This window comes from Myodes glareolus, chromosome 8 (genome assembly GCF_982192425.1).
Source record: "Myodes glareolus chromosome 8, mMyoGla1.1, whole genome shotgun sequence".
Classification (NCBI taxonomy): domain Eukaryota; kingdom Metazoa; phylum Chordata; class Mammalia; order Rodentia; family Cricetidae; genus Myodes; species Myodes glareolus.
The window spans coordinates 86,292,122-86,316,265 of NC_142033.1; the positions used below are offsets into that span (position 1 = coordinate 86,292,122).

At 43.2% G+C, this 24,144-nt stretch overlaps 1 protein-coding gene across 2 annotated transcripts in view; it reads right to left on the reverse strand.

The window, feature by feature from the left end:
- The window catches only part of Plek (pleckstrin), a 48,650-nt gene that overhangs the window by 18,095 nt on the left and 6,411 nt on the right, over positions 1-24,144 (reverse strand). For both annotated transcript variants that reach the window (XM_048435470.3, XM_048435469.3), the window contains exons 2-7: positions 15,046-15,201; positions 14,543-14,724; positions 12,310-12,401; positions 9,177-9,361; positions 7,450-7,554; positions 1,268-1,351 (exon numbers count right to left, since the gene is read on the reverse strand). In XM_048435470.3, the coding sequence (XP_048291427.2) occupies positions 1,268-1,351; positions 7,450-7,554; positions 9,177-9,361; positions 12,310-12,401; positions 14,543-14,724; positions 15,046-15,201 (804 nt within the window). The remainder of the gene's footprint in view (positions 1-1,267; positions 1,352-7,449; positions 7,555-9,176; positions 9,362-12,309; positions 12,402-14,542; positions 14,725-15,045; positions 15,202-24,144) is intronic.

Here is a 24,144-nt window from a genome sequence, read left to right on the forward strand (position 1 = left end):
ATAAAAAAAAAACTAAATAAAAAGATCGCAGTGCAAATCCTGAAACAGCACAGGTGAACTGTTTCAAGATGTCGCTTAGGAATACGATTCCTGAAAAGGATTCCAACAGCACAGAGATAAACAAGAACTGGCGAATGGGATGCAGCAGATTGAAAGCCTTCCCCACCCCAGAGGAGCAAAATCAACAGAGTGAAGAGTCTGTCTGCAGAGCAGAAGAAACTGCACCAGCTCTACACCAAACATGATATTAATATCTGTAATAGATGAGGAACTCCTAAGTAAAATACCAAAGCAAACAAATCACCCAGTTAAAAATTGGGCTAATGAAATGAATTGACCGTTCTCAACAGAAGACGTGCAAGCAGCCAAAAAAAATTTGGAAAAGTGTTCAGTGTCCCTGGCCATCATTGAAATGCAAATCAAAGTGACATTGAAATTCTGTTTCACCCCAGTCAGAATGGCTGTCATTTAAAAAATAGTAAAGACTTGCAAAGATATGGAGGAAAATGAACACTTCCACACTGTTCGTGGGAATGTAAAGTTTGGTAGCCACTACTTAAATCAATGTGGAGGGGTCTCAAAAGACTAAAAGTAGGAAACACATTATAATTCAACCTAGAACTTGGGTTAGGTGGCTAAGCAGTTAAAATGTGTAACATATACAGATATAAACAAAACAAAATATTGATAAGTGTAGGAAAATGGATGGAACTAGAGACCATTTTGTTAAAGGAAGATTAGCCAGACTCAGGAAGATAAACAGCCCTCATGGTCTCTCCTATGAAGAAATTAGAAAGTAGAATAAGGACTACAAAAGAGGAGGAAGAGGTACAAAAGGAAGGAGGGAGAGGAGTATGTGACATGAAAGCTGAAAAGCTATTCAAGGCAAGGAAGGATCTAACAGGCTCGGAGAAGACAGAAGGGAGGGCAGTGGGACAGAGGAATGGCAACCGAATGAGGGCAGATACAGGTGTGAAAATCTCACAAGGAAAGAGAGAAGCTAAAATGGTGATATATATCTCAATGGGACAAAAAGTTATACTGAGTTCACCAAATACGTTTAATGCACTGATATTTTCTTCTTCTGCTGAGTCCTGGCTGGTCTAAGGAACTTGAGAACTCAGGCACTGGCATGGGAGGTGGTAGAACAAAGTGGCAGAGAGGAGGAAGCAAAGATGAAAGCCATCAAAACAGAAGGGGCGTGGCCCCAGCTCACACACACTGCAAAGCTTCTCCATGAATGGACTTAGCAACCATGGAAACTCACCCCAGCAGGGTCGTAGTAATGCAGGTAGGCAGGGTCTTCTCTCAGGATGAACTTTCTCACTTTCCAGTTTTTCCTCCTGTGGCCCTGTATCAAGGAACAGAGAAAGGAAGGGTGAGTTGCTAGCATCCCTCTGTACACACAGCACCCCAGGTAAGAAGTCTGCTGATGTCCTGGCCCATGTCTTTCTCTGGGAGATCGAGCCAAGGCCAATTAATGAGACAGATGTTATTGAATCACATGGGTAAGTTAAATTATTTCTGCACTGTCTTCCAACTTTAGAATTATGTGAAATGGTACTACATATGTGACATGTTAGGCAGTGCTGGGCATATAACTTGGCTCAAGACATTGTCCTTGTATTTGATGACAATACAAATGGAGTTGGTGATCCATATGGAAATAGACTATGACAAAATCCAAGTAAAATGCTAGATATAAATAATGGATTTCAAAAGAATTAAATGAGAGATATGTGACTGTAGACATGAGTTATCAAACAAAGCACAATAAAGATGTCTGCTTTGGGTTCTGGTGATAGAACGTAGGTTCTCATTCATATATATATGTTACATATACATATATAAACAAGATATATATACCATGTGTGTTCTTGGGGTCATAAGGCAGTGGGTATCCTGGAACTGGAGTTAGGGGAATCTGTTAGCCTCCATATGAGTGCTAGGAGCTGAACCCCAGTTCTCTACAAGAGCAGAGGGTATTCTTAAGCAGTAAGCAATCTCTCCACTTCAGAAAGACTTCTAAGATCCATCCACATCTACAAATATGGGTATCTTCTTTGCCTTAATAACATTTCCCACGAGATATGGGCACTTAGGTTGCCTCACACAATTTCTTCTTTTTTGGAAGAAGTGAAAGCCGTGCTGTCTTGTGTGACTATTAAGTGGCTACCACGCTATCCTGAGCTGATGGATCAGTCAACCTTAAGCAGCTGTCATATTCTCTGAAAGCCCTCTCTAACATCACAAAAGGGTTTATTGAAAGGTCTACTATAAGTGTCTGATCGTCCTTCTTTAGGAATTACTTACTGAAGGATTTCAAGAGCATAAACATGCCTGGGTTTTCTAACAACTATTAATTGAATTATCAGTCATATATTATATTTGATTTTGTTGATTGGCAAGTGGTTATTATTTATAGCAGAACAAAAAAGAGTGTTGAATTCTATGGCACAAACAAGAAAAGCATACGTAATACATGGTTTGTTCCCTCACAAACTCTTTATGTGATCAAAGATTAAACAGAAAGGTATTTAGCTCATTGTTATAATAGGAAACTTAAACAGAAGGGATTAGACAGAAGATAACCCATTCAATCATCCTTGTACTTGTTCCATTGACCAATTATGAGTATTTCTCCTGAGACAGAAGTGGGAAAGAGGCAGGGGAACACAGTCCTCCACGTAGACACAGCTGCTCCACCTGTGTGCAACACAGGTATCCTTTATCATGTTACACTTTATAGGCTAACCCTGGTAAACTATCAGCAGTAACGGAAGGAGAGTTGATATTTTGAAGACCATAAAGTTATTTTTTAGTTTGCTATCAAGTGATTCTGATATGAACAGAATCACTCGGGAGCTAAAGGATTGGGGCAGGCATAAGAAAAACTCAGCAACCTATGACTCTTCTTGGCTTGGGCTACACACACCTCCTTCCTTCCAATGCACCTGGCATCCTGGAATTCTCTCCTGCCAGGAACTACACAAACACCAAATCTCTCTGTTCAAACATGTCCTGAAATGCACGTGTGAACTAGAGGGAGGGGACAAAAGCAACTCAAACAAATTGGGGTTCATGTGCAATAAAGTGAACTTTTAGGGAAAATCCTCTGTCTTCTTATGTCTATATTTTTGAATTAATTAGATTAAGTTTAGATGTATCATGGAAAAAAGCCACATGCAATGAAGAAAAACTTATGTAACCCAAGACCCAGGACTATTAATCAAAAAAGAACCACCCAACTACATGCCCTAGAAATTAACACATCCTCATTCTGGACCCCATGAAAAGGAGCTGTGAACCTGGTCTCTAGTCTGTCTAGCTTGCTGCTTCCTAGTAGCATCCCCTGCCCTGTCCCCTGCACTATCTCTTCAAATAAAGCTGACACATTTCCATCTGTGTGCACTTTTTAAATTCTTTGAATAAGACACAAGGAACTTGAAAATGCCCAGTGCCGATGCACACATACCCACACGTGCACATACACACACCAGCACCAAACTCGGTGACCCAGCCACGAAGTAAGATTAACTTCTTGTTGAGCTTGTAAGTATACTAAATGTTTGCAAACTCCTCCCTTTTATGAGAACCACCATTTCCCAGCCCCTTTTTTTATTCTGATGTGACCCTACTGATGCGGGAGAATTGTCTGTATTCTGTCAATCATATTTTAATAAAACGCTGATTGACCAGGCAGGCAGTATAGGTGGGAAAACCAGACAGGAAGTAGAGGTGATGCAATGAGAAGAGGAGAATTCTGGGAAGCAGGGAGGTTCCTCTGCCACTCCTGCTCAGACCACTGGAAAGGAAACATGTAAGCTGCCCAGCTGAAAAAGGTACCAAGCCATATGGCTAACATAGATCAGAATAATGGGTTAAGATAAGGGCCAATCAGTTTATAACCTAATGTAGACTCTGTGTTATTTTCTTTGGGAATTGCCGGTTGTGGGGTACCAGGTAGGACAGAAACCCCAACAAGCTGGCCCTCATGCTACATATGGCGCCCAGACATGGATAACTGAATCCACAGAAAGCTTGAGAAAGTTTGGAAAAGAATAGAGTAAAGCATGTTTTCTTGGTATGGTAGCAGCAATTTCTCAGGTCTGCTCTGCTTGCTAGAGGCAAGCAAGGCTCTCAGCTAAGAGAGGCTTCCTGACTCAGCTTTAGCTGCAAAACCCTGCAGCTCATTAAGAGGTCCTGCCATGAAACACTTAAATGGTGTTGGTGAAAAGCTGAATGCATGCTTTTCGGTTTTCAGCCGTAGCAGGAAAAAAAGCTATGCTATTTTAAAATGCCGGCCGTCCTGCCAGGGCAAATTCTGACTCTTTCAGGCAGGCAGTCCGACTGAGTGTGGTCTCAGTTTGCTTGTTGGCAAGGACCTTGAAAAGCCATAGAGTTGTGGCAGTGAACACAGCTCTGGCTGGTACCTCAGCCACAAGGCTGGAAAGCTAAAGAATGAGCTGGATCTAGCCGTCAAAGCCACGGCTTTAAAGGAGAGGATTAATCTTCTCCTTAAAGACTCATATAGTCAAAAGAGAGAGAGAGAGATACAGTAAAGAGAGGTTCAAAGATGAAGAAAACCTCTAAAGAGTTTACAGTGTGTTAAAAATATATGCAGGCTAAAGGTTAAAGTCATTAAAAATAAAAAAGAAAGAAAGGGAGAAATAGGGTGTGGTGGTACACACCTTTAATCCCAACGCCTGGGAGGCAGAGGTACGTTGACCTCTGAGACTTTAAGGGGCAGAGGTAGTTGACCTCTGTGACTTCAAGGTGTGGTAGTACACACCTTTAATCCCAATGCCTGGGAGGCAGAGACAGACAGATCTCTGAGTTCAAGGTGTGGTAGCACACACCTTTAATCCTAGCACTGGGGAAGCAGAGACACGTGGATCTCTGTGAGTTCAAGGTGTGGTAGCAAACACCTTTGAGCCCAGTACTGGGGAGGCAGAGACAGAAGGATCTCTGTGAGTTCAAGGACAGCCTGGTCTACAGTGTTATTCCAGGACAAAGATATACAGAGAACCTGTCTCAAAAAGTAAAAGTAAAAATAAAAGAAATAGAGGTTAAAATAAAGATGGAAAATAAACAGAGAATCTTGATACTGTATGCTATTGTGCTCTCTTTGAATTGTTTGAATGCTGAGGAAGGAGCAACAGCTGCTAAAGTACTGTTGTTTATAAATACTGCTGAACTAACCCAAGATAGGTATTTTGAAAATACCTTGACTTCAAAACTGAAGTCAAAAGGTTTGTTACTTTGGAGAAGAGATTTTGCTTTTGTTTCCACAGAAAATGAGAGGTTGTGGATTCATTCTGAGTTAAGAAAAATCCAGTATGATCAAGGAAGGCCACCTGAGAAATTTCCAACGGGAACAGCTAGCCCAGACGTCTGAGTTCTACATCCAAAACAGATTCAAAACTGCTGCCTGAGATGATCAAGACTCACAGGATACTCCAGTCAGTACTTGATTATAACTCTAAATTTTCTTTAGGTCCTCATAAGATCATCAGCGCGCCCAACCAGCAGGAAGTAGCCTGAAATACTACGCCCACATTCCCAACAAATGGACTATGGGTATTTTCCTTTGTTTAAAAAAAAAAAGAGGGAAATGATGCGGGAGAATTGTCTGTATTCTGTCAATCATATTTTAATAAAACGCTGATTGGCCAGGCAGGCAGTATAGGTGGGAAAACCAGACAGGAAGTAGAGGTGATGCAATGAGAAGAGGAGAATTCTGGGAAGCAGGAAGGTTCCTCTGCCACTCCTGCGCAGACCACCGGAGAGGAAACATGTAAGCTGCCCAGCTGAAAAAGGTACCAAGCCATATGGCTAACATAGATCAGAATAATGGGTTAAGATAAGGGCCAATCAGTTTATAACCTAATGTAGACTCTGTGTTATCTTCTTTGGGAATTGCCGGTTGTGGGGTACCGGGTGGGACAGAAACCCCAACAAGCCGGCCCTCATGCTACACCCTACAACTGTGGTGGCTGGCTGCACTAACCAGGTCAATCAGATCACCCCCATCACCTAGCCCATGACAAAATGGGGTGAACAATGATGAATGGCCTCTACTGGCTTCTTCTATGAGGATAGAGACCACTAGGAAGTGGGAAAAGACTTCACAGCCAGTGCCTCCCCGAGCAGAACAAACACAGCCTGTTAAAAGGCATGGGTGGCCGAAGTGACTATGACATTGTGGATTTTCTCACCCTTTCCAGTGCCATCTCTGCTCACTGGAACAGAGTCAGACTCTGCTGTCACCTCCCTCCCTCCCTCCCTCCCTCCCCCTTCCTCTCTCCCTCTCTTCCTTCTTCTCCCCCTCTCCCCTCTTTTTCTTTGTTCTGTACAAGAGTCTGTATTACAGAGTGTCACATTTTTAAAAGAAATAACCAATGTAGCAGGTGGTCTTAGACTATGAGTTTTCTGGATGAAAGAGAAGTCGGAAGTCTTTGTGGGCACAAGTTAAATGAAACAGTCACAAGATACCATGGTATATACCTAAAGTTGTCCCATATTGGGAATTGAGGGTGGTAAGGAGGATTCTTTCGCCCCAATTTTGGGGATTGGGGAGATAAGCCACCCCTCCAGAATGACTTCTTGCTAAGAGACCCTGTGCTCTTTTAACTCTTACTATCACAGCCCTGGGCACCTAGAGCTGTGGAGAGCTTCTGTTTACCACAGCCCTGGCCTCAAAGGTTGATCATGATTACCTGAAATTACACATAATCACACACACACACACACACTCACACACACACATACACACACACACCTGCACTGTGCCCGTGCCCTCCAACAGGACCTGATCTTAGCCCACTATGCCTACAGATAGGGGCCTCGTGCCATAGTTTTCCATCTCACCAGGCTTCACCACAGTCTGGAATGGTACTTCCTTGTTCTTAAACATTACCATATAGTGTGGCCCGTTCTTATTTTCTGATCACTTTGAAGTACTACATCATGAAATGTCTTTATCTTTTGGATGGCCTCTCTTGGCCAGCTTATGTCTAGTTATTAAAGAAAGAGCAATATTTTCTGAAAATACTTTTCACCATCATGACACTGGCAAAAGAAGCATTCATTATTTCTCGGGGAACTTTGAACCCTGACTGTCCCAGTCCTAACCAGCATTATGTTCATCATCTACTTAGCATTTGATCTTTCATCTTCCGAGTTTCATTTTCTGGTTGGCTATTAGTCAAGTAAACTAAATTCTATTTAATAATGCCAACTTTTTTCCTTTTTTGTTTCTTTTGTCTTTTTGAGATAAAGTCTCACTATCTAGTCTAGCCTTGAGCTCATTGCAGTCCTTATGGCTAATTAAGCCTTATGAGTGCTGGAATTATAGACATACACTGCCATCCTCAGCTCACATTGGCAATTTAGGAAAAAAATTAGAAGGCTTGAAACGGAAGGAGGAAAATAGTGGTAGTCACTCACCTGCTTCAGTAAACATCCCTGCTTGATGATAACACCTCTGAATTCTTCTCTCAGAATCACATCCTCATCGCTGGAATTCTCTTCACAGAAGAATCCACTGTCCGGCTGTTGGAAAACCACACAGCAGGTTCTTATCAGTCTCAAGAATAATGCCATACTGATGTCTGCACCGATTCCTGCCAGACACTTTTCCTCCATGCTGTTGTGTGTGCCATGACACGAAGGTTACTTCAAGGTTACTCTGGGTTTGCTGTCTAAGCATCCCCCATTTTCTTGCCCCCTGGATCCTGGTCCTTTTGTGTCTCTATCCCTGGATGATCTGGTCAATAGCCTTTGATTTTCTATGATTCTCCAGGCTATGTCCTAAGTCTATCTCTATAGTTCCAACTTCTCATGGGTCTTCAAGGCCACATGTTTGAAGTCACACTGACAACACCTGATGTAACGCTCTCCGCTGCTCTCCACTGTGACTTGTCACAACGCTCTATCTCTAGCCCTGAGAGAACCAAGAGTGTGTGCATCACATTGGCCCCTGCTGTCTGGATACTTGGAGATTTTCTGAGCTAAAAGAGAGTGTCAAACCGCACAGAGGAGGAGCGGCTGTGGGGAGCTAATTTAGCATCCTTCATCTTTATAGCCTTAAGAAACGACAATAAAAAGATTAGACCAAGGGTCTGAAGCATGAAAATGTACTGATCGTGGACCTCCCGCAAAAGTGAAGTGAAACACTGTCTGGGATATTCACCTCACTTGTGTAAGCGGGATGACTCTTCACATAGCTTTCCGAACTTCTACATTCTGACCCAAAATAGAAACAAAACTGTCAAAAATCCCCCTAGAAATCCACAGCTGTTGACATTACCACGTGATGGCAAGTTAGGCTCTTGTTACATAAGATGAGATTTAGCAATCTCGGTAGGCATGAGATAGGAGGCATGCAAGGTCTTGGGGGAAGTGCATGCAGAAGCATCGTGCCTATTTGATTGTAGATTTGAACACAGACAGACAGCTTATTGGCAGCCCTGTGAGAAGGACATCGTACCAGGACTGGCACTGTTGCCTATCCACTGCTGTGCTCCCTTTGTCAAGGACAACACATGCCACGTAGAGGCACACACACACCTTCCTAAAGGAATGATTGCTTAAATCAGAATAAAGGGCACAAGATTTCAAAAGTGAGTTCAGAGAAAAACTACTCAAGTCAGCAATCGCTTCCTTCCAACCGGTCACTTGGAGAAGGCAGCACTGAGGGAGCAGCTGCTAGGTCTAGAAAGTGCTGGTGTAATAGAAGTTTTATGGACCTGTACTTCTGTATCTTGTAGTATTTGTCTTTAAAACATTTGTGAGTGTGAGTGTGCGTGTGTGTGTGTGTGTGTGCGCGCGCACACACGCGCGCTGATGTGAGTTTGACTATGTGTGAGCATGTGCAAGCTTTCGAGTGGGTATGGAGGTCAAAGGACAACTTGCAGGAGTAGGAGTTGATTCTCCTTTCTACCATGTAGATTCTGGGGATTGAACTCAGAACAAGCACCTGCATCCAATGAGCCATCCCAGCAGCTTGTTATTAACTTTTTGACTCTGGTTGGCTTCCTCTGTAGCCTTCTCACCCATCCATTCTCCTTAGGACCAAACATTCTGTTTGCATAGGTGGCGCTAAGCTGATATTCATAGAAAATCTACCCTGGTCTTCTGTCAGGAAAGCCAAGCAGGCAGTTTTTCGTGCTTACAAAGTAGTAGAAAGCATCCGGGTTGTCCAGGAAAGGGTTTTCAGCGACTCCATCCGCTGCATCCTTAGACAAATCCCCAGCAGGCTGCAGGTACCCTTCACTGAGCAATGATGCGGAAATCATGAGGCCTTCCTGGCGATTCCGGACCAACTTGTTAGAAACTAACCAGTCAATGACCTCGCTACCTGGATGAGAACATCAGAGCGGAAGTTAACTCTTTCCCAAGCCACAAGCCACTGACTGCCAGGCACATACTGGCTCTGGTGCTCACAGGTGTCCCTCTTGTCTCAACTTCCCTGCTACTCCAGGAAGGAAAAAGAAAATTAATGAGACAGATACTTGGAAACAAAAGGAATCGTGTAAAAGTTAAAGTACACACACACCTACACATAAACACACACGTCCTACTTTTAAAAGAAACACATTTTAAAAATTCATTTTTACTAAGTTACACATTTATTGGGCTTGAACAAAACAGTAGATGGGCAGTGGGCAGGCTTGCTAGTGAAAAATTCAAGCATTAAAATTAGAGAATTCTGCTGTAAGTCAGTACTCCAGTACAATGAATAACTGAACCCAAAAAGAAAAGAATTTATAGAAAAAGTAACTGGGCTGAGAACTAAAATATGAGGTTTGCAAGCATTTGAGATAAGATTTGAGGGTCCGGCATAGGCAAGGATACAGCAATGTGGACGAACTTGCGAGCACACTGCAGTCCCTGAGACCAGAGATGGAGCTGGTGAGAAGAGGTCAAGAGGAAGCGGGAGTAGAAGGAAGATATGGGGCAGTGAGGAAAGTCTGGTGGCGCTTTAAGAAATCCGTCAAACCTGGGCGTGGTGGCACACGCCTTTAATCCTAGCACTCGGGGTCAGAGGTGCACAGAACTCTGTGAGTCTGAGGCCAGCATGGTCTACAAAGTGAGTTCTAGGACAGTCAGGGTTGTTACACAGAGAAACCAGGAAGAAAGACAGACAGACAGATGATGGGAGGGAGGGAGGGAGGGAGGGAGGGAGGGAGGGAGGAAGGAAGGAAGGAAGGAAGGAAGGAAGGAAGGAAGGAAGGAAGGAAGGAAGGAAGGGGAAACTGCCAACAAAGAGACACTTCAAATTTTTAATTATCGAATAACATAATGAAATATGTGTCCTAAATTAAAATTTGATTACACTACTTGTGTTTATTGTTTATTAAAGAATCTGGCATAGACCTTGAGCAGCCATTTTATTCAACTTTTACCTCAAGAGAAAATAACAGGGAATGGAATGAAGAGAACCTGTCAATTGGGTTACTAGCAAGCTACAAGTGAAGTTCTGTATTTATAAAGGGCATTCTTTTCAAGCTCAGCTATGACAATCAACTAGTAGCCTACTAGTCCTGGGACACTGGTGCATTGGATACGGGACACCTGAAAGAGCCATGTGTCCCTCTCAGAGACCGAGCCCTCCGCGAGTTTCACACATGAAGATATTTCCCCCACTTTTCTCTCTCTGTGAAGACAAGCATTCCGCTCTCAGCCCTCACAGCGCTACAAGAGAGAGCAGGAACGAACCCCACTGGGGTTTCAGTGACCTGCGGCTTCAGTTGCATGTCCGTTTGCTGGACCTTCATTTTGTATGTTCTCACACTTGAGTCTGGGCTGAAGTCTGAAAGACCGCCGGCGGGTGATAGTCGTGCGATAGTCAAGGTATCCATTGCATGTGGGCATTGACCGCTTCTTAGTTTCTGCCTCTCAGCTGACCCCACCTGACTCTCATGAAGACTGAACTCGTGGAGGGTTCTAGAATCCATTATGACGGTGCATAGGAAGGACCTGAGTGTTAGTGAATGCGCTGGGACTCAGGGGTGCATTCAAGAGAAGTAAGTCTGGGCTTGATCTGGTGGCTGAGCCTCCCTAGGAACTCTTTCTTATTCATTTGGCCTGAGGCTGTCTCAAAGGAACCCCAGCCCCGTATCCTTGGGGTCCTGCTTTGCTTTTATTGTTTCCCTTGTATCTTGATGGAGAAGCTTGGTCCTGACTTGATGCTAAAGGCTACTGCCCGCATTCTGTATTCTCCGAAGCACACTCCTGTGAGATACTATCCCACGGTGCAAATCACTTCCTTTCCTCCTCTTCCTAACTCTGACCTAAGCCATTTTGATGGATTGTCTGTAGACTGAACACCTTCTCAGATGCTTGCACTGCCATAATTCCTCCAAGTTGTATCCCTATGGCACCTCTTGCCAACATGCTGGGTGTCTGGCACACTTACTCACAAACTAGTATCGCATTTTCCTGCCTATCACGAGCCATCCGCTCTTCCAGGTGCTGGCCTCCATTTTCCAGAAGCATATTCTGCACATTTCCACCCCTAACTCATCATCGGAAGCCGTCCTCACAAAACCCCTCTACTTTGAGGTCGACCTGAGGCACCCCCTCCTACTCACCCCAGCAGCTCTCTCAGTTCTTTCTCTTTCCCCAAACTTATGACGCTGTTGCATAGATATCGCCTCTTTTCATCATTCTAAGTATTTGAAAGCTTACCGCTCAGAGCGCCTGGTGTGTGTCAGGGACCAGTCCACTCTACAACAGCAAGCCTGGGAGAGAGGTGCACTGAGAGTTCCCACCGGGTAGACAGTAAAGCGCAGAGGCAGTGATTGGCTTTGTGCCTTGTAAACTGCTGATCCAGAGCTGGAACCCAGCCAGTGTGTTGCTTGAGAGTGCACTTTCCCCACAATAGCACACTGCCTAAGCTGGTGACACCTATGACCTTACTGTGTACCGTGTCTGACACTCCCAACAGGATTACTTCAGTTTTATACTACATATTTTAATTCTTGCTTACCATAGTGTGGATCGCAGCATATTAAGCTGTTCCTAGCCCTTACACTTTTTCAACTTAATGCCAAATATTAAAGAAAAGGGATGCTCGATTGATAAAGCTGTGGCTTCTGAAGTCATATCCTCAACAAAAACAAAGGCTTCTTCTACCCTGGTTTCTGTCTCCACACTGGCAGGATTTGGATCTCTTGTGTGTCTGTCTGCATTCTGCAATCCTGCACATCTACCACACACCACACCCCAACGCACACAGATAGCTATGGGAGAACACTCCACTCCTTCCTCGGTTGCCCACTTTGGGAGCGCACGTCATTTTACCTGTGAAGCAGTGATTAAAAACCTTCTTGTCCTTCTCCAGATTCTGTTCCTTTATTCCTTTGTCAGTGTCTTTCATAGACAGATACAAAGCCCTGCACAGAGACAAAAGCAGAGGTGAGCAAGGAGCATTTGGAGGGTGAACCGCCTCAGGAGACCTCCAGCATTTAGCAGATGCACTTAATACCTCTTCAGTTCAATACTCTCTTTGTTGATTTAATCCTGCTCTTAAGGTGGAGAGTTACCCTGCTATGTGCCAAAGGTTAAGAGTTCCCAGGGTCGGTTTTGTAGGAACAAAGATCTTTAAAGCTCCTGCAATAGTTTGGATTTGGCATGTCCTGCAGTTACCACTGCCTTAAAGTCTTATGACCCAGCTTGATGCTGTTCAGAGGCGGTTGAAGCTTCAAGAAATGTGGCCAGGGAGGGGGTGACACTTTTAGTAAAGTGCTTGCCAGAGAAACCTGAAGATCTGAGTTCAGATTCCCAGCACCAACAGGAAAAGCAGGGCACGGTAGCTTCCAATCCCAGCACTGTTGGGGTGGAGACGGGAGGATCTCTACAGCAGGCTGGTCAGCTAATCTAACCGGGTCAGTGAGCTCCAAGTTCAGTGAGAGACCTTATCTCAGAGAGTAAGGAGGAGGCCAATTGAAAAAGATACCCGAAATCAGCCTCCAGCACCTGCATACATATGCACATGGATTCACATACAGGTGCGCACATATGCACACACACACACACACACACACACACACACACACACACAGGTCAGTAAGTGGTAGAGTTTTTCAAGTCGTTGTAGATGTGCCCTTGAAGTAGTTTTGTGAACACAAGTTCCTTCTTTCCCAAACACATAGTAACAGACATGCCATATTATACATATATGCCTTAATGGGTTGCCCCCCCAACCACCACTGTGGGACTAAAAGAAATCGGTCAAACCAACCAAGCACTTCAAGCCACAATGAATCCCCCTTTTCTAAATCAATTCTTCTAGATATTTGCTAAAGCAACGCAAAGATAGCACAGTCTCCCAATTTTTACAAGGTTTTCAGAAGGCCATTTGTTATAGACTATGGCCTTCAAGAAAGAGATTTGTTTTCTAAGCTACCCTTTGGTTCTGAAATTGTAAGGTGAAATAGTGCACTCTTACTTTTTGTCCCCGGAATAATAAACAAAAAATAGCCTCATCAGAATAGTTCTAAGTCTCTGTGTGTCTTTGTCGTTTGAGCATCATTCCCACTCAGTTCTGACAACGCTGTTCAGGAATGTGGTCACATGATGTCTGAAGCCAGCAGCTACGACTAGACCAGATGTCTCCTCTTGGGGTCTGGTCTAGTGAGAGACGTCTTAGTTCTCCTGAAGCTTTGCATGACTCTATTCCTGTGGCCTGCCAACTCTTACATCAGTTGTACAGAAAGTCCGGTTCTCATCCCGTCCCAGAGACGGCTTTCAACCTCACTCTTTGTGAACTGAATTCTTGTCACACATATTAAGCAGCCAGCATGGTATGCCTTCTAACGAATCTCTTGCTTAAAACAGAAAGCAAATCTACCAAGAATGACAGTCCTGGGGAAAGAAACACTTATGATTAGAACAGATGTGAAGAACTCTAGAAAGAATCCCATTGCCAGCCCCTATCAGGACCTGGGGCAACCTGCTGTTCCCTGGTCACCTGTATACTGCAGTTAACACCTGCATTTCCCAGGAATCAGCAGTGCACCTCAGAGGTCACTCATCAAATCTGCAGACCAATGGTTTCCATCCAGGATGAGTGTTCACGCTGGCTGGCCCTTCCTGACTGGGCGGGAAAGCATGCGTCTAAACTTGAAAGTCTGTCTGCTTGGACACATGGCCCCTGTTTTTCCCTTTCTACCTACATATTCTGAAATGTTCTTTCAATACTAACGTCAGAAGGCAACTTCATAGATAAAACAACCACTCTATTTTCCTCTCTCTTTTCTTTATCCTCTCTCCTCTTCCTCTTATCCCTTCTCTCTCCTCTTCCTTCCCTCTCTCTATTCTCCCCTCCGTTCTTTGTCTAGCATTTTTGTCTTCTCTCTTTCTCACCTCTATCTCTCTTCTCCCCTCCCCATACACCACACACCTTTCTTTTCAGCTCCTAGGCGTTAGAGGGGCTGTCATCAAAGATGGCCAAAGGAAGCTCTGAAACAGGATTTCTCAGATCAAAGAGGAAAGGAAACTCAAAGGGTGGCGAATGGCAAACTCAGAAAATTACCCCAAGTCAATGGTTTCTGGCAGACGAATGGACCTCCTCGTGGATTTTCTTGCAAACTTCTGGCCTCCTTCAATGCATTTGATGGCTTTCTTTATATCCCGAACCCAAGCATCTCTCTCCTCCAGGTAGGATGCCTGGAAGAAGTGGTCCTGCTGCTTGGTTGTAGTGATCTTAAACACAAACTGAAAATCAAAATAGATCCCATTAGAAACGGCCCTTTTCAAGGCCCCTCGTGAAACATAGCAGCTGATACAAGCAACTTGTCTGACAAAGAGAGAGTCCAGTGCTGTGCTAAGATGTGGATGTCGACAAGAGGAGACACTTGTTCAGAAGACACCGCTAAAACGCACACAGGCTTCTAAGTCAGCAGGCGGCTCAGGGAGGCCCATAGGCTGAGCCTTAAGGACGAGGAAGGGAGGAGAGAGCTAGCAGGCAGAATTCGAAAAGGCCATCCAAGGTCAGCAGGTGACACAGTGTCATCCTGGCTGCGGATTTGCACCCACCATCCTTTTGCCGAAGTCCTGACAGGGGCTAGTGAGAGAGCTTCCTTTCAGAGGGATCATTCCCTTGGGGCTGTTGTCGCTTTTCTTCTTATAAAACTCAATTCCATCTTCTAAGAGCACAACCCACATGGGCTTCCAGGAGCTAAAGACGCTTCCCTGTAACGACAAGAAAGAGCGAGAAGCTGGGTAGCCGCGATGATTTGTCCCTGTATTTTCCACTTAACAGAACAGATCCCTACCTTCTTGAAGTTCACTTTAAACGTGGTTTGTGATGACCTCTGCTGACTCAACATAAATCTTCTCAAAACGATGACTCCTTGGGACACCACTGTATTTCCTATGCAGCTTGCTTGAGCTGGTCATATTCTCTATGTGCCCCTTTCAAGTTCTCCCTCCCATCACCAACCTCAAGGCTTAGCCTGTGGGCCTCATGGGAAAGACTTTCCAAACCACATTTTGTGGCCTTGATTTGAAGGTCACCTCCCACTTTTCTCACTGACTGTGCTTTGCATTGTGAAACTTCGTTGTACGCTTCCTTTTAGAGCCAGCCTGGGTCCGTGATAAAAACACTGCCCCAAAGCAATCTGCTGGTGAAAGGGTTTCATTCCACTTACAGTTTACAATCCGTCATGGAGAAAAGTCAGGACAGGAGCTCAAGGCAGGAGCCTGGAGACAGGAATTGAAGCAGAGACCACAGAGAAATGCCGCCTATTGGCTGACTGTCCCGGGCATGTTCTCCCATTCTAGACTGAGTCCTTCTATATGAATGATCCATAGGCCAGTCTGATGGAGGCAGCTCCTCAGCTGAGATCTCCTCTCCCCAGATATGTCTAGGTTTGTGTCAAGTTAAAATCTAACCAGCGCTTTTATTAAAGTTAAAATGCCACAGTGTGGTTATCTTTCCGTGCCAGAAATTGGCATTAGCGGGTCCTTTCTTTGGTTCATGTTACTGAGCACATAGCTCACATTCATTAAAATAATGACAAAGAAGACTGCTTTTCTAAGTTGCCAAATGCCTGTATTTAATACTCTTTACTGAGAAACATGGCTGGCCCTTCTCTGCCTTGTCACCTAGAGCCTTACCTTCCTCTGCTCTTTACCAAAAAAACCACACTCTCACCCTACAGCTATTTGTAGGGACTGTCAGCAAGCTTTTCTGTTTTATTTTTAAATTTGTGTGTGTGCGCATGTGCATGTGTGTGCGTGTGTATGTGTGTGCGTGCGTGCGTGCATATAAAGTGTCACAGCATATGTGTGGTGGTCAGAGGACAACTTGTGAGGAGTAGTTAGCTCAAAAACAAAAATAAAAACCTTTTTAACAAAAATATTTATGACTGTTTTTTCTTCCCTCTCTGCACAAGACAGACAGATAAATTCTTAACAGTAAGGTTTGTGAGATGGTTCAGCCTATGAAGGCTCTTGCTGCCCAGCCTGCCGACCACAATTCAAGCATGTGGTAGAATGAAGAAACTAGCCAATACTGCCTGGTTGGGCTTAAGGCACACGCTGTAGGAGTGAAGGCATGGCTGGTACTAGAAATCTGACCCAGAACCCACGGTTAGGAACTCATAGGCTCCACGACTGAGACTACCAATGTTGTTCTGCCAAATATCAAACTTCCTCCCAATGTGTGTCTCTCTTGCTGTAGATCAGTGAGTCTCTCAGACCTGAGCAGAGAGCCTTTTGTGCAGTGGACAGTAGTTAATAAGGAAGACAGAGCTGGTTAAAGTGCAGAGAACACATGTCAGTGGGGGTTCAGTCACAAATGGAACATCTGCGTCACACCCTCCCCCCAAGGCTCGGGGACCACAGTAGAAAAGAGGGTGGAAAGATGACAAGAACCTGAGGTCAGAGAGAACCAGAGGCAAACACTGTCCTCTGAACATTACAGGGACCCTAAATTCAGGAACTCAACAGTGGTGGTTGCAAGAAGAAGAACTTCAAGCGATCAAGCCAGTCGCCAGTCTAACACATAGAGGGAAGAGTTCACAAGCCTCCACCTCTGACTGAGGAGCTAGAGACACTCTGTGACTTCTCTGGAAGGGATAGTCAGCTTTCATTAAAGGTGTGGGCCCTGGTGAGTGAGCCACACTCTGGTGGATGGCTCCACACCTGGGAAGACATGGGTAGCACTAATTAGAGTTAATGGGTAATAAAGAAAGAAAGAAAAAAGAAAGGAAGGAAGGAAGGAAGGAAGGAAGGAAGGAAGGAAGGAAGAAAGAAAGAAAGAAAGAAAGAAAGAAAGAAAGAAAGAAAGAAAGAAAGAAAGAAAGGACAGAAAGCTCTAAAGAACAGGCAAGAATGTAGATATAGCTCTGGTAGGCATTAAGGGGAGGAGTAGGGGGGAATATAATGAATACATCCTGTATGAAATTGCCAAAGAGTTAGTAAAATTATGTTTTTAAATTCACCATTGTGCTAGATGAAGAAAGCGTTTTCTGGCCTCTGTGCTCAGACAGTTTAGAAAGGAAGGGGTGACTTCTCGGCCCCTACCCTCTGACTCACAGTGGCACGGTGCTGTAACTACACAAATAGAATTATCAACCACTTTCCAGAAGCTCCTGCTGTGCATCTTGAAACACAAAGGCCCCCATAAAAGGGTACAGTTGTCAACAGGGAAATTACTTATGCAAAGAAGATAAATGTGTATAGGACTGTCATTTTGCTTGTTTGGATGCTTCCTTTATTCTAGTCCTAAAATAAATTTTTTTTCTGCTGAAATGCACAATCATTTTCCGCCCCAGAAGTAAGACTAGACAGGCTAACAATGATTAGCCTTTTCCAAAAATAAAAACTATTTGACAATGTATGAAATAATTTTAATTAAATTATTTCCTGATTTACAACTTCAGTTATTTTAATTTACAATCCATATATCTTCAAAACTACTAAGTAAAAGAAGTCCAATGTTTTAAAAGGACAACAGCATTAAATGGGTATATCATTCAAGAAGACATCCAAAATCCTACAAACAAAAATGATCAGCATCATTCTTCATCAGGGGAAGAGAGATTCAGACCACAGTGAGATGGTGCTGTGTGTTCAGTAGAACACCCACCATTTATAAAGGGTGAGAGGAGCCTCACTGGGCACAGAGGTGGAAAAGCTGGAACGCACGCATGGTGCCCATAGACAAATATCTGGCAGGTCGTGGGAAAGCTAATGCGTGGCCATTATGACACAGAGGAGGCAGGTCCTTTGTACAAAAGAGCTATAATGCTGCTCCAGGCCGTACTGCTACTCCGAGTGGAATGGTGAGTTATGGTGAGATTTAGGGTCACTTCTCTGTCCTTTATGCGACTACTGCAAGCCACCAGTTTGTCACTCGGACAGCCTTGTAGAGCACCTACTATTGTTGATGCCTATATATTTCCCTTTCTGTCTTTAATCTTCTGCTTGCCCAAAGAATGAACCTGAGGTAGAAATACTTGTCCTAGTGCATTTGCCCAGTTAACAGAAAAGGATACTAGAACCCTGGCCTCTTAACTCCTTGTTAATGCTCTTTCTCTTCCCTTCAGATGCGATCTTCATTTGGGTTCTTGAGTGACTTTGAGAAATTCCAAAATCTGTATCAATTTCTCAAAACAACTTAATGATAAATAGGTAGGTAGGAAAGTAGGCAGATGGATAGATTGATGGATGAGAGAGAGAGAGAGAGAGAGAGAGAGAGAGGATAAACAGACAGACAGAGAGACAGACAGACAAACTGACAGAATGCTTCCAAAATGATATCTGGGACCACCATTGCTCCAGACTTTTTTTTTATTTTTTCAGGTTTTGGAATACATATATTTTGAGAACGGAACCCAAATCTAATATGGAATTCAGTTGTGTGCCAAATACACCTTTTATACACAGCTAAACAGTAATTTTATATAATATTTTAGTCACTTGGTACATAAGACAAAGTCCTTCACAATAGGAAGGTTTTAGGTTATGAGTCATATTTGGAGTTCCCAGTGAGTCATCCTCATAGAACCTGATATAATGTATCTTAGTACAGTACATAACACCACAAGAAGTTATAAAGGATGAGATGTGATCATATTTATCATTAATTTTTGTTTATTTTTTAAACACTTATAAAAACTGAAAATGAATTGAAAGTGCATGATATTGATAATATACCCTCATTGAGTTAAAGGTTAATGTCCTTAGTATGTACTGTTAAAACTCACTAGAGTTAGTAAAAGACATATGCACACACTGGAGTTTTTTAAATAAAGAATAATAGGAGTAATTGATTTTCAAAAGAATTACCTAAAGCCCAATAAACAGAATGTACTTTAATAGCAACCCAAGGAAAAAGACAGAAATTAGGTAAGATAATCTATTCTAGTAAGACTTTTTTTTAGGTTTTGTAAAATATATTGGAGAGTTGGGTTATGAAACCAGAAGAGTTTTGAATCAGAAGTTTGATGGCATTTGTCAAAAAACACCACCCTTGCCATAGGCTATAGAGATAGCGCAGGCCCTAAGGTAAAGAAGGGCATCTTCTTCTTAAATGTACAGAGAGTATTTCTAAACCATATCTTGCTAAACAAACTTAAGACATAAATATAACATCTCTAAGACAGTATGTCTGTAGGTGACTGACAGCCCTGGGCTGGTCTAGCTCACACCCAACACTTGCTAGAAATACCACTTAAGCACATTTATTTTTAAGTCTCTGGAAAATGGAGCTAATAATATTTACTACATCTTAGTGATTGTTTGGCGATTTAATAAAGTTACCCATATACGTGGCAGGACATGATATCTGACATCTAGAAATCACTGCTTAAATACTGTTAACTCTGCTGCATAATTTACAAAAGCCAGGTCAAAGAACCATCCTAGATGCCCATCATCAGCTGAATGGATTAAGACACATACACAGTTTTAGAAAGGTACAACCAAAAATGAAATTGTGACATCTGCTAGAAAGTATTGTGTCAAGTGAAGTAGGCTAGACCCGAAAAGTATTATGTGGCACCTAGATTTCAAGTTATATGTGTGAGTGTGTATGTACATATGTGTCTATCTATATGTGTGTGTATTTCTCTGTCTGTATATTGTAGTGTGTATCTGTGTGTCTGTGTATATGTCTATCTGTCTGTGTGTGCCTGTGTGTCTGTGTGTGTATGGGTGTTGGGTATGTGTTTGTGTGTATGTCTATATGTGTGTGAATTTCTCTCTGTGTCTCTGTCACTGTAGATGTAAATGTGTATGTGTGTATGTATGTATCTGTGTATATTTATATCTGTCTGTGTGTGCCTGTGTGTCTGTGTGTGGTTTTGTGTATGTGTGTGTGTTTGTGTATGTGTGTATATTTCTCTCTCTCTGTATGTGTCCATGTGTGTATATGTCTGTATGTGTATTGTCTGTGTGTGCATGTGTGTGTGCGCATGCGTGTGTGTGTGTGTGTGTGTGTGTGATGAAATTAGAGAATAGACTGTAAGAGGGAGGAAGAGATTGCGTGAGAGTTGGGAAATAAGAGGGTATAAGGTAAGCAGAAGAGTGATCAGCTGGTGAGTGAGGGAACCAGCAGGAGGATGTGAGAGGGCTTGGGGGAGGTGATGGTGGAGGAAATGAGTAAGGGCAAAGTAGAATGACTCATGTACAGGGATGCCACTCATATGCCGTTACTCTGCTAGACTTCAAAAAATCTATTTAGCCGGGAGGCGGTGGCTCATGCCTTTATTCCCAGCACTCGGGAGGCAGAGGCAGGCAAATCTCTGTGAGTTCGAGACCAGCCTGGTCGACAAGAGCTAGTTCCAGGACAGGCTCCAGTGCTACAGAGAAACCCTGTCTTGAAAAAACCAAAAATAAAAATAAAAAAATCTACTTAAAAATACATGAGCATCGAGTGTTCATTAGTGTTGGGGTATGGAATACTAGGTGAATAAGCTTAAATCATCAAAATAATGCAAACAGAAAGAAAAGAATGGTTTCGGAGATGGAGAGATGGAGCAGTGGTTAAGAGCACTTGCCACTCTTTCAGACGTCTTTTGTTGTTGTTGTTGTTGTTCATTTTACATACCAACCACAGTGTCCCCTTCCTCCCCTCCTCCTGCTTTCCCCCATCCTCATCCAATTCTCAGAGAGGGTAAGGCCTCCCATAAGCCTGGTATATCAAGAGGCAGGACCAAGTTCCTCCCCACTGCATCAAGGCTGAACAAGGAATCCCACCAATGGGCTCTAAAAAGCCAGTTCATGCACCAGGATAGATCTTGGACCTACTGTCAGGGGTCCCACAAACACATCAAGCCAAACAACTGTCACCCACATGCAGAGGGCCTACTTCAATCCCATGTAGGCTCCTCAGCTGTCAGTCTGGTGTCCGTGAGCTCTTAGAAGCTCAGGTCAGCTGACTCTGTGGGTTTCACCATCATGATCTTGTCCCCCCTCCTCCCTCTCTTTGGGGAACCTCCAGGAGCTCAGCCCAGAGCTTGACTGTGGATCTCTGCATCTGCTTCCATCAGTTACCTGATGACGGTTCTATGATCGCAATTAGGGTAGTCATCAATCTGGTTACAGACGGCTGTTTCAGGTCCCCTCTCCACTATTGCTTAGGGTCTTAGCTGAGGTCATCCTTGTGACCCTAGCACCACACTTTTCCCTAACCCCATAATGGCTCCCTCTGTCAAAATGTCTCTTTCATTGCTTTCCTTCTCCATCCCTTCCACAACTGGATCATCCTGTTCCCTGATGTTCTCACCCCCATCCCCTCCCCTCTGCTTCTGATCTGTCGCCAGTCTAACCCAGATCTTTTCTATCTCCCCTTCCTAGGGTGATTCATGCATGTCCCTCTTAGGGTCCCTCTTATTACCTAGCTTCTCTGGAACTGTGGACTGTAGTCTGGCTATTATTTGATCATTTTATTAGATGCTGAAAAAAAGCCTTCAACAAAATCCAACATCCCTTCATGATAAATGTCTTAGAGAGAGCAAGGATACACGGAACATACCTAAACATATGTCGGCAAGCCGACAACCAACATCAAACTGAATGGAGAGAAACTCAAACCGATTCCACTAAAATTAAAAACAAGACAAGGCTGTCCATTCTCTCCTTATCTATTAAATATAGTTCTCAAGGGTCTAGCTAGAGCAATAAGACAACAAAAAGATATCAAGGGGATACAAATTGGAAAGACGTCAAACTTTCACTATTTGGAGATATGATAGTAGACACAGTGACCCCAAAAATTCTACCAGGGGACTCCTACAGCTGATAAACACCTCTTCAGTAATGTAGCAAAATGCAAGATTAACTAAAAAAAAATTATCAGTACTCCTCCTATATACAAATGATAAAAGGACCAAGAAAAAAATCAGAGAAACATTACCCTTTACAATAGCCACAAAAATATAAAATATGTTGGTTTGACTCTAGTCAAAAAAGTAAAAGGCCTGTATGACAAGAACTTTAAGTCTTTGAAGAAAGAAATTGAAGACAATATCAGAAAATGGAAAAATTTCCCATGCTCTTGGACAGGTAGGATTAAGATAGTAAAAATGGCAGTCCTACCAAAAGCAATCTACAGATTCAATGCAATGCCATCAAAATCCCAACACAATTCACAGACCTCAAAAGAACAATACTCAACTTCATAGGGAAAACAGAAGTCTTTCTGAACACCGCTGAGTGAATATGTTGTTGCTTCGAAAACACATAAAATGATGGATCATCACAAAATTTGTCTCGAATACTGGGGACATAACTTTAAATTTCATGTCCAATTTGCAGTGATTAACCATAGAAGGAACAATTGGATTTTAAAACAACATTAAAATGGATTGCATTAAGTATTTTAGGAAATATAATTAAGTAGAAAAATAATGGGACAAAATATTAAAAACCACTTTTACAAAAGAAAATGATCTCTGTCATTAAATCCTGGGTCCTGTCATACATCTGAAGGATGATTGAGTTCTTAAAACATCATTTTCTAAATGTGCAGAGAATAGTTCTAGATCACATTTTGCTAGGCAAACTTAACACGTAATTTTAAAGGGCTCATTTTAGGCTTGGTCAGGAATTAGTTCCTACAGTTACATTCATCAGCCAGTCCAGAAATGTCTCTCAGCAGGGACAGAGTGCTCAGAATGAAAATAAAGTCATGTTGGGCATGGTGGAACTTGATGGTCATCACATCTGAAGCAGGAAGCTCGCAATTTTGAGGGCAGACTAAACTTCCTAGTGACGTCCTGCCACTAAAATTGTGCTAGTCCTTTTAAAGTAAGTGAAGCTGAGAGGCTGGAGAGACGGTGATTACGTGTGGTCACCCGGAACTATCTTTTCTGACATTGGTACTGCTTATGTTCCATGTGTCACACTTATTTCCGCTCCAGGCATATTTCAGGAACCTTCACACCAACTCAAGCATGCCGTCCTCTACATCAGTCAAAACTGAGATTAAAAACAGAGAGGAATTGTAACTAATGTGGCAGGAAAGAATACAGAACACTTTCTACACAGACTCCCCCTCCCTATGGCTATCAGACAGTGGACCTCCAGCAACTAGGATTTTCTCAAACATCGGATGCTGGGGGCAGAGGGAAGGCTGGTGATCCTGTGCCAGCTCAAGGACAAACTAGGACTCAAGGACTTGCCACCCTAGAAGAGATTTTGCTCAGTTCTGACAACTTACCAGCTCACCATTCAGGACTCCTGAAGCCCAGACAAGGATGGACACTGATGGGCAGGGTCAGCAATGATACTTTATTGTGTATACGTTCCTATTTCTACTGAAACCTCATGTCACTGCATGAAAACACACTGGCCTGTTTCTCTTTTCAATGCGCCACATCGAATGCATCACTTGGCTCTGTTTTTCCTAAGTATAGACTAATTGTGCAAATTCTAAAATGCTTCTTGGGCATTTTGGGGACCAATGTCTCATTCAGGGACCAGGACAGCTACAAATCAACTGGGGCTGGTTCACAAAAGGATTCCCTGGTGGCACTCTCTCTGCAGGAGAGTTGGTAGAGAAATTGAATAGTTTTAGACCAAGGCAAAACAGAGAAACATTTTGCTCAAATGTATTTAGTTTAATTTGGGGGTTATTTATTGTTGTTGTTGGTAGTGGTTGCTTTGGGTTTTAGTTTTAGTTTT